We start from the raw sequence: 11236 nt of genomic DNA, 5'->3' as shown, positions 1-11236 counted from the left end.
CTATACACTGGCTCGCTCTGTTCCTGTGATTGTTTTGGCTGCCACATGCAAGAGCAGTCAGAAGTAACACGCGCAGCACTCTTGTTTATTGCTACTATTTATTTATGAGCACCACCGTCATAGGCTGGCCGTATTGCCACAAGACGTGAGCAAATTTTGCTCCCTAATGTCGATGGTGCCAGGTCTGCTATATTAAGACCGACTTTAGCACCGAAATAAAATATCTTAGAAGTGTTTCCCAACCTTCATGCGTGCTAGGTGTCATGCTTTTACGTGCGAGAAACGTGTGATATTATTCCTACAACCTAGCAAATACGTGTCAGTGTAGCTCCTTAAGTAGTGCCGACTTGCCGCTCGAGGTTGCGTCGATTCACTCACCGCACTGGACTGCCTGCCTCAGTGGTTCAAGAGTTCGGCATCTCTCCCACCTGATATATGCAACTTTTGGCTACTTAGTTCGCAGAGAGAGAGAGAGAGAAAGGCAAAGGAAAGACAGGGAGGTTAACCGGAGATTATCTCCGGTTGGCTACCCTGTACTGGGGGAGAGGCAAGGGGATGCAATAGGTGAGAAAGAAAGAAGGATAAAAAAAGGAAGAAAGAAACCTAAGCACACACACGCAAGTACACACGAACTATTTCTGTGGGCAGTGTTACGCAGCCCGCAAAGGCGTTCCTAGTCTTACGCAGTGTCAGCTACTCGATGAAAAGTAGCGGAAGCTCTCTGAGGAAAAGAACACCTGACACAAACCTCTCGAATCCCTTTCGCCTACGTTAAGCCGCGCGTGTACATGACCAGACGCATGTGCAAGAACCTGCGCCGTAGATAATGTGTTGCGGTTCGGCTTGCAGTTTACGTTGTGGGTTTTATGCTCACTTTATATGTACGCTCCTCCGGTTTCAGGTCACGGTGAGGAAACCTTACATATGTGCAATGCTGGACAAAGTTGCATGTGTTCACTCTATTTCATAATAAAATATTCGTTACATGCGCCTAAATGATGGCAGCAACTGGTGGGAACTTGAAGAAAAATGTGAAATGTTGAGCCTGCTAGAGCTCGGTACGTGATGCAACTTGTGGAACCGCATCTACACCTGCTTTGCAAATCGAGCGAAACGTTTTCGCAGTTGTTGTAGCATACAAAGTGTGAACAACCCCTATGGGTTTCACAGTATACTGGTGGGCTGCTGGTAACTGAGGCAAGGAAGGATGCGTAACGGGTTCCTTACCTTTCCACGGGCCCTGTCCCGAGTCTTCAAATGTCCAGCGTTGTCTTGGAACAATCCGTGGCAACTGACGAAGATGCAGCCGAGTGAGAATAAAGTCAGACGCTCAAATTTGATAAAACCAGTGGAAAAAAGGCCTTTATTTCAGTGAGGAAGCCCGAATGGTCCCACCCCTGCCATCGGTCGAACAGCAAGAAGAACGCAAAGGGGTAGTGGCCTTTCCGGCAAGCCAACAAGTCTGCCACGTCTAGCAGTACACTCACAACATACAAAGTTCAGCGGCGTTCGGTGCATACTTCTTGGGCGACAAGCAACAACACAGATAACAGCGTAGCCCAACGCTCGAGCTACGTTCGCGTCTCAATGCGTTACGCAAGAAAGCCGCGGCTTCCAGGGACAGATAAGACAGCCTCGTTTTCAGTGATAAGTTTGGATCCTGCCCGGTTGCAAGTAACGCATTTCCGAAAGCAATTTGAATGACTTACCGGTACAAATTGGAATTAACTAAGAGCAGTTTTTGAACGTAAGCTTGAATGGTATCTTTCTATGAACCGACATGCAGGCACAACCGCACTTGCTGTAACCGTTAATTCGTAACAACACGAGTCTTCCATCCTCCAGCTTGTCCGTACGTGGTCCCAAGATTTACGAAAATGAAAGTCACGTGAGTTAACAGGAAAACGTAACTAAAGACACAGACTCATAAAAGGTCGCACTTATCACGGTATTCGGAGGTGTCAATCATGTGAACCACGGTTTTCAACACTCTCTTTTAGTGAAATGCCCATTATCGCCATTCTGACTCAGGCGCTCTGATCAGCCAATCTTGTGGCAGCTGGACCTAGATGCATTACGCAACCTAATATCAACATTAGGGGAAGGTCTGGTGGGTCATTTAGATTCACCTAAACCATTTCTTTGATAAAGCATTGCGTTACAAAAAAAAAAAATAACGAGAGTATACAATGCGTGGTTAAGCCACAGATTCACGTGGCCATTGACAAGTGATATCGTGTACTCGTGGCTTTAGAAAAGACGCACGAGTCACACACTAAACACATTCTGTTCATTTCGCCGAGACATGAACTCCTAAGTGGCATACTGAGTATCCAATTTGGAAGAAAAGTTAGCGAAACAAGTTTTGCAGGAGTGTTCTGAATTGGGCTGGTTGGTTCATGACGAAGGGGGTAAAACAGCGCGAAGGACAAGACGAAAGCATGGACGACGTACACAACGCCGTGAACGTCGCTGGCTTCGTCCTGTCCTTTGCGCTGTTTTTATCCCCTTCGTAAGCAAGTTTTTCTCACTACAAAGTACCGTTTGGCCTTGACGAATGGTGAAAAACACGATGATACATTTTGTTTTGTCATTTTGTCAGCTTTGGCCTCGAAGGCCCAGTACACGAATAGGCCGGTTATTCCCTTACCGTAAGGTCAAATAAAATTGGTGTTATATTCACTCAACATGCCAGCCTACGCATTAAAATTTTTGTCCGTCATGTAACGAAAGGAATAAAATGGTTGCAGGAGATAGTATACAAGAAAATAGGCAAAACAATAACATTCATAAAGGCCATACCGTTTGCCTCACTCTATGCATGTTCAGTGAGCCTACGGAGTCTTCATTTGTTTTCAAAAGACACGAATAGTCCTTGCTTGCCCATGCACTGCCTATTTGTCAAGCAGATTTCTTTCGGTAGGCGATCAGCCAAAGTACAGCTCAAAGACAAATACGCTTTTCGTGCACTTTGTAGCCAATATAATCACCTAAATTTATTTTCCTAACAACCATCAAATAACAGAAATAACTGACTCAAATGCCATTTGATATCAGCGGCATAAACATGGCTAACACGGTAACTCATCTACGCTAGTATTGAAACAAGCTGTCAACATGACTTACGCGACCATTCGTATTGCGCACGCCACTCTATCGCGAGAAACGGTACCCAGTAACACCGGAAATCATGGTGTTAGCTTATGGAGTCGTTAAACGACTGGCGACCTTTCTCACAGTACGCTATTATGCATAGAGCTCCGAGAACATCCAGTTAGTTAGTATCCGGTAATGCCTTGGCAGTGTATGCTGCGACCTATAATCACGTTCGTTCAACGTTACATTGCAGGAATCATCGCTACAGCGCCTCGTCAACGTCAAGCAGACAACGTCACGGGTTTGCGAACTGTAATCAGATGCATATGTAGTACATTCCTTGCAGGCGCTTACAGTGCCGTCAGGTCAAGTTCTATTCATGACCACCTTGTCTCCAGAAAACGTGATTCCCGACGTACAGCCTCTTGGTACGACGGAACTTAAGAACTAAAGTTTGAAGCTGTTGCATGGTGCCGTAGATAACGTGGTTCACAAGCACATAATCTGACCTCTTTGCAGGCGAAAAGAGGCCACAACCGTTCTCTTTTATCGAAGTACGGCATCAACCCGACACGACGCCGCCGTAGGTGCGCACGAGCGCAGACAGACAAACATAGAAAATGCGGGCAGTGAAACTCGAGCATCGTACAAAAGTCATATTCCTGGGCGCTGTTCAAGAAAACGGTGCAACAATTCGCGTTCGTCGACCAAGTTCTGGTATTTGAGCCCGTGTTCATAAATCGTTTCGTATGCTAAAGGGTTCGCAAGGACAGGAACCAGCCAACCATGATAGGGAACACAATATTATAGAAGGAAACCGGCAAAAGTCGAACAGTTCTTACAAACAAGAGCTTCGTGAAATTTACCCTCAATTATTTTTTGAAGTGCAGAATTTTTATAGGATGTAGGGAACGCATACAAACCCATTTGTTTTGGTATATTGCTTTGGAGAGACAGAGATAAAGAGTACATCGGCTGCTCCATTTTTCTATGTTATGCAGCGAGGAATAAAGCGACGCATGATAATGCTAAAATAAATAAACGAATAACAAATGAAATGAAACAAATAAAGATAACAACATCGCAATTGAGAGTTCTCTGACATTATGCCACTACCCGAATAATATACACACTTCATGGTCCGTATATACATTGGTACGTAATAAATGGATTGTAGGACCAAACACATAGCTCCGTTAAATTTCCGTTCGTAGTACAAAGCATAGACGCATCACTTCATATATAACTGAACAGGACTATACGTATCATTAATGGTTATGTCACTCGCGTCTACTAAAATGTCCTTTAAGAATACGGTTGCCTTATTCTGGAGAAGACTAGCTAACCACGCTCCAAATAATTTTTGCATTAGAAAGGGACGCTCCTCCAAACTTCCTAGCTTTTTCACGAACCTTCTTCTTTCCTAGCTGCATTTTCAGCACTCAACAATAACGTTAAAAGCATTCTCAATTTCATGACCATAGCATCCCTCAGGAGACGTGCGGTGGCATATATTGTACAGAAAGCTATTCATTTATGCTACTTCCAGTCCAAGCCTGCGAATAAATTTATATGTGTGTCGTGGGAAATTTGGTTCTACGTTAAATTCTTTTTGCGGGTCAATTTCATGTAACAATCATTGTTTCGCTTTATCACTGTCGAACCACTTCTACGCAAAGCAGTGCGTATACACCTGCCTTCTAATATTCCGGATAACCGACTTAGACATCGCGCATTGAATTCCTTCGTTCAGGGCCTTTTTGGCGAGTCTATCGACATCCTTATTGCGGTATAATCCAACGTAGTTGGACGATTTCGAATTTCCCTTCAAGTTGTTCGCATTATTTCGTTGATTCTTGACATCAGGATACCTTACGTTGTATCCCTGAATACGAAAGCCACAGTTGTCTGGTTTCATTGTACGCGACGTTAGTTTGCTTGCAAATGCATCATTACAGAACATTATGAAGTAAGGGACAGGAACCATCCCACGTGACCAGCGCAGCATTGGATGCTTTGTACGTGATGCGGAGATGCCCGGCTGGTACGGCGCCTCTACGCAGGCGTTACTCTCTACCACCCGGCCTACTCGAAATTGCAGATGGAGAAGAGAGAAGGTCACACAGACAAAGAAACCGCAACTTACACTCAAGAAGCTTGCCATATATATTAAGTCTGCCTGAATCTTCGTCCACCGACGTCTAAGCATAGTCAGCCATTCCCACACACCAAACAATTAACCATTACACACACCATTAACCAAACACCAAACACACCATTAACCGAACAATTTCTGCCATCACTGACCACATCGTGGATTACAGCACCTTGTATTTCCACCTATAGCATCATCCGGTGGGCAGAGCAGATATCCATTAACGAAAAACAGGCTTTCCTAATTAACTACACAGTTCGCGAAAGAAGCGCAAGGTCAACCTCTGCAATTTTCCGGCGTGTTTGGTGCCAAGCGATAACTCGCTACAAATTGTGTCAAATGTTGACGGGATTTCTGTGGAGAACTGGTTAATTCATTTGAAGTTATCACCAAAATTATTGCTCTGAGAGGTCGTAATTTCAGTGGTACAATGGTACCGGCTGTCTAAGGTTCTGAGCGGTTTACCATCTCGAGCTTTTCTTTTATTATACGAGTTTAGAACTTTAGACATCGAGATCCTATTCTATAGCCGCTTAATTAAGATCTTTGACAATAAGGAGTCCAGAGCACGCTAACTCATTGGAGCGACTGGCAAAACACAAAGCTCGTTGTAATCACTCCGCTATTTTTCCCATCTTCTTTTTCCCACACTTATCACAGTAGAGCAGCAATAAAAAATTTCCTTCTGATTAACTCCCTTGCCTTTGCCATCACATTTCGGTCTCGCCGCAATTCTCGAAATCCTGAGCATAAAACTGCACGGCAGTGCGTGCAGGACTAACTGGCACCACTTGGGTGCCAGTTAGTCTTGCACGCGCTGTCCCTCAAGTTAGAGATCTCTCTAACATTTTGGGGTGTACTTTCACTGTTTTTCTTTTGTCTTATCGAAACGTCGCTTGCTTTAATGCAATGCTGGCGCCTATTATCTCGTGAGTATTGTACAGAGCTGAGTGGTGGTAGAACTTTGCCAGCTTACTTTTCGTTGATGATGAGTACTTCTTTGTACTTCTCTCACATCGTCTAGAGATCTTATGGCTGGTGAAGCTCCCCCTTGAAGCACTTATTCCCACTATTCCCCAACAACGCAGCGCCGGTTTCGCGGAAATAAGTCACAGGTGCACCTGTATTCGCGCAGGTTCCCGTGTGCCTTTTCTTTCTCAGTCGTTTGCTAACACATTCAGCGCGCGTACCAGGGAGCCTGCAGACAACTTTCGGCAAAATTTGAAAAAGGAAGGAAGGGAACGCAACGACAAAGAAGGCAAGAAATAAAAGCAGACACCTGGCTCTGGTAAATTAGATGACCTAGGAAAATGGCAGTGTAAGCTGACTGATGTGCTTGAGGATCGCAAGGAAGGGATGACTTCCGTCAGAGAAACGGTAACTTCGACAGTTGTCAGATAATTCAGCCTTCGTGCCAATTATCTTCTTATTTGTGTCATCGTAATTATAACTTCCGCTATATGGAAGACCGATGTATTTAACGAAGGCGCTGTCACGTTCCGAGTAACGCAAGCATACAAAATCTGGCATCAAATCGTAGGTTCCCCACGGAGCAGGAGTCCAGTATCATGTCCAACTTCGAATGCGTCACTGAAGTGACAACTAAACACGCATGTATTAATTGTCCGTATATTAGCCTTGATGCTTGACATGCGGCCGTCTAGTGTTTGTGCCATCCCCTCACAACCGCGCGTGAAAGTTCTGAACAAGGTTATAAAAAAAAAAAAAAAAAAACGGCCTGCCACGGCCATCAGGCGAACCTGAGCATTGCCAGCCTTTGGTTGATTGGATAAGCATGTTTACTTACGCGACTGCATATGTGGTGAAGTGCAAAATAAACTTTACATCCCTCCTACTTCTTTACATCACCTGCAGTACTGTGGAAAATAGGGGAAGGCGGGAGATGGAAATTCAAGACGATGAGCAAAACGAGAACAAGTGAAAGCAGGAGCCAACGCTTCGATAAGTGGACTTTTCTTCAAGGTGAAGAAGACCTCTTCGATGCCTTGAAGAAGACAAGTCCACTTGTCGAAACGTTCGCTCCTGCTTTCGCTTTGTTCTCGTTTTGCTCATCGTCCTGCATTACTGTGGTAACGCGATGTCAACCGCCTTTCGGGACCTTCATTTTTGTTTCCTTTTTTTTTTTTTTTGCTGATACGGGCACTTTTGAGCTTCGTGTCAGTACGGTATGCCACTGCTAGCTCTAATGCTGGGAAAACAAGGTTTCATTGCCTCATGGAATGTGAACAGTTAGGGACTGATTTAGCAAGCACGGATTACCAAGTTACGTATTTTCGATAAAGAAATGCTGTCATTGCTGAAAGAAAGAAAAACGACCGAATTTTGCTGGTTGCGAACGGATCCGTGTTATAAACTAACGTGTCTCTCCGTTTACTAATTATAAGCGTGATTGTGGAATATTAGAGCGCACCAGCTCAGGTCAACCAGTCTGTCTTTCCTGTCGATAAGATGTCTCTCTCTCTTCTGATAAACACGCCGAGTTGTTATATGCGACTTCCTTTTCGATGTCGTGTCTGATTTATTACGTCGGCGTAATAATGCTCTGCAGTCATTTGGAGGCACTTTGTGCTCAGACGCAAAAAGAAAGAAAGGAAGAAAGAAAGAAAGAAGGAAAGAAAGAAAGGAAAGCAATCGTTCCAGAAATTTGTTGATTACTACCTGTGAAGTTGTATACCACCGCCATTGCGTGTGGCTGATTGCGCACTGCATTGGAGGAGCGCTAAACACTGTCACTAAATAAAGGGACACAGATTGAGGCTGTCATATTGTTGTCATCATTTCGACAATGAGCGGCAATGTAGGAGAAGAAACGCGTACTGGACGATACTCACACAAGTTTTTAAAATTTTCTTCAAGTGAGTTTTGTTTGCGAGTTCACGAAAACAGTAAGGCGGTAGAAATTCAAGGTAGACGAGGCTGGCTATGGTTTCACAACGAGTTTTCGGAGACCTTACGTTATAGTAATACACTAAAAGGTTAATTGTTCGAAGTCTAAAAGGCGAAGCGTCTGTTGTGTCTATCACGTGCCATCTATTCATATTTCGCGCATCTTGTACCCATTATGTTTATGCTGGGTAAACTGCCGTAGTAGCGGCGAGGGCAAGCACTACCGCCAAATTTCTCTTACGCATTCTTATTATGACACCCCATGGAAATTGGCTTTTGCAAAGCCCGTGAAGGTATTCGATGTGTTTCTCCCTCCTCGTATCACGTAACAAGGTCGCATGAAGGAAACGATTGTACACCTGCGAGTGGTACAGTGTCATTCACATAGTGATCTCCCGCATCGGTATAACGAGGTAAGGAAAAATTGTCGCTCCCCCGATACTGTAACCCGACGTTGCATAACAAGCGCTCTTCACCTTGACTCACGTGTTTTTTGTTTTCTTTTGCTATATTACTTTTGCGTATTCCTTTGTTCTGCGAAGACGGTGTACGTTTTGCCCGCCGTTAGTATATATAGGCGATGTTCTAGACTTGAGTTTGCTCGCTTTGTTATTATAGAAGACAGGTTTATAATACTCTCGAAAAAACGTGTTGTGTTCACTCATCCACAGTGGTGTGGTGCGAAAGCGTTCCGTTTTTTTTTTTTTTTGCGTCTTCTATTTGAACGTTTCAGGGCGCCCGCCATCGTGACGTGCTTCCAAAGACCCGCCACCGTCAACCCCTCCCAATACTTCGTTTCTATGGATGCCGCTGCAGAAATGCGTAAATACAAAACAATTCATCGCTCTGCAGGGCGACTGCACAAAGGAGTGGGCGTATGTCGCCAACACTTGTTTGCTCCGCGTGCCCGTGCGAGCAAATCTACTCGCACGGCCTTTACCTTTTAACTAGAATGCGTCGAAACCTGCTCAGTTATCTGCCTTTATCGTTCGCATTTTTTACCTTAGCCCCGTCACCGGCTCTAGCATGTGCACTAGAGGAAGAGACAAGGGTATGAAAAAAAAAAAAAATGCGAAGCATACGAGAGGCGACTCCAGTGAATGAGAAAGTGAACTATAGTCGCCTGTGCATATATATATTCGCTATTACGCCTGCAAAAAATTCTGGCGCCACACGCGCGCGTTCAAGAGTTAGGCAGCGCTGAAACACGTAGTAGCCTCTGCAGTGAGTGTTCGTAACAAAATAGTGCTTCTGTGTACAACGACGACATAGAAGGCATTTTTTTCTGCGGGTTTGTAGTACGTGGCCTTTCGAACAGCGAGGTTTCATATGTGACGAGCATAAAGGGCACCAAGAATGTGCAGAACGAAGGGAATTGATTCAGATGCGGCCAGACGCGGCTATATTTGAATCTTGCGAAATTGAAGGAATGAAGAATGCGCGGAAATTAACACGAACTACACAACGAGTCACTGAAATAATTTGTCGGTAAAGCCTACAAGCAAAGTGAGTGAGCAAATTTGCTTTCTTTTTCGATTCGCAGGGCGGAAAAGAAAAAGAAAAACGGAAACCTCACCGCTCGAACGGCACCGAATGTGTACGCGGAGGAAGACTTGAGATTACAGGGATAACATTGACGAGGTGGCAATAGTAGATGAACACGGCAATTCTTGACAGGAAAAAAGATCACCGTTTCAACGGCACAATATGATCGTCCGTGCATCATGAATAGCGCGACATGATGGTGTCTATAGAAAGACTGAAGTCACTGGAGGACACCTGTAAAATTGGCATTGACGAAAGCAACAAAACTTGCGCAATTCGTAACTATATGCCTAAGTGCTTTGCTGACGTTGCAGACGTCGGGGATATGTCATACCTTGCAGCGTACATGGCTAGAAGCTATCGATTCCTGCGTGCTTTATTATTTGAAGAATTCCAACCTCTGTCGCTACTGCAGTGGCGATAACAACTGCAGAGGGTGCTGCTGTTACTCACCCGATTTTGTTGAGGTAAATGTTGCGCAGCGCTACGTTAAGACGACCTTTCACGATTTTCTTACGTGCTCACACACGCCAGAGAGCCTGAACATTGTACTCGCTTAACGCGACGTCGCCGAAAGGACTCCAGTGACTTCAAGCTTACTGTTGAGCAATGACGGAGATGCGTATAAAAACATTCCTTCCACCAAGCAATGACCAATTATAGAAATTGTGAAAAAACAGCTACGTCGTCACTTCCCTTAATCGCGTACCGTCACCGTAAAAACGTCTGCCTTGCACTTTTTTATAAGGCAGTGACAAGTCGAAACTCCAGGTGTGTCATACGTTCAGGTTGCAGCCGCTTGTAGCTGACGTACCATGCACACCACCCGGAACGTTCCACTGCTTACAAGAAAGAAGGACCGCCGGTCGAGTGAAAAAAAAGGACAATAAACTGCACTTGTAAAGGTGAAGGAACCACGAGTGCCCGTACACAGTACATGTCACCAGGTAAAAACACCCCTAAACAGCGTGCACGGACACTGGGGACACTCACACACGCGCACACACTCACACGAACGCACGCACGCACGCGAATGAGCCGATGAGTGAAGTTAAAAAGGCCTCTGTTGGAAGCGACGGCGCTCACACTACCCTTCCAGACTACACCCAGTACTGGTTCTTTCTGAGCACAGTCGTGGGTGCCGAGAAGCGCACGTCACCATTCCAGTCGTCGCTCTCGCTGGCACCCCCTTCCGAAGGTGTCTTCGCCGCCTCGGCGTGTCCCAAGGGCGTCACCTTGCACGTGGGCACCGCGGTACTGACTTCTGTGCTAGACGCACCGCCTCCTGTCCCGCCCGCGTACGGCGGCGGAGGCAGGCAGTCCAAATCCGGGCCAGACGCCGCCACTACCGTGGGCGCAGGCTCGCTGCTGCTGCTCGACGGAGACGTGGGCGGCGGGGCTGGCGGCGTGGGCAGTTCTTCGGGAAAGGCTTCTCGCGGATGACCGCTGCCGCCGCGCGACGACGACTGCGCGCTGCCCCCGGACTTGTCGCTGCCGCCGCGCCTGGAGCGGCACGCTCCGCACGCTACCCCC

General features: G+C 45.9%; 1 protein-coding gene across 1 annotated transcript in view; it reads right to left on the bottom strand.

Moving 5' to 3' along the window:
- Positions 1 to 1335: 1335 nt before the first annotated feature.
- The window catches only part of LOC126541624 (chondroitin sulfate proteoglycan 4-like), a 192696-nt gene continuing 182795 nt past the window's right edge, over positions 1336 to 11236 (bottom strand). The window contains 1 exon segment of the mRNA XM_050188468.2: positions 1336 to 11235. Within this exon segment, the coding sequence (XP_050044425.1) occupies positions 10804 to 11235 (432 nt within the window). The 3' untranslated portion in view covers positions 1336 to 10803.

The sequence above is a fragment of the Dermacentor andersoni genome, chromosome 2 (genome assembly GCF_023375885.2).
Source record: "Dermacentor andersoni chromosome 2, qqDerAnde1_hic_scaffold, whole genome shotgun sequence".
Classification (NCBI taxonomy): Eukaryota; Metazoa; Arthropoda; class Arachnida; order Ixodida; family Ixodidae; genus Dermacentor; species Dermacentor andersoni.
This window is presented reverse-complemented; position numbering and strand designations above follow the sequence as displayed.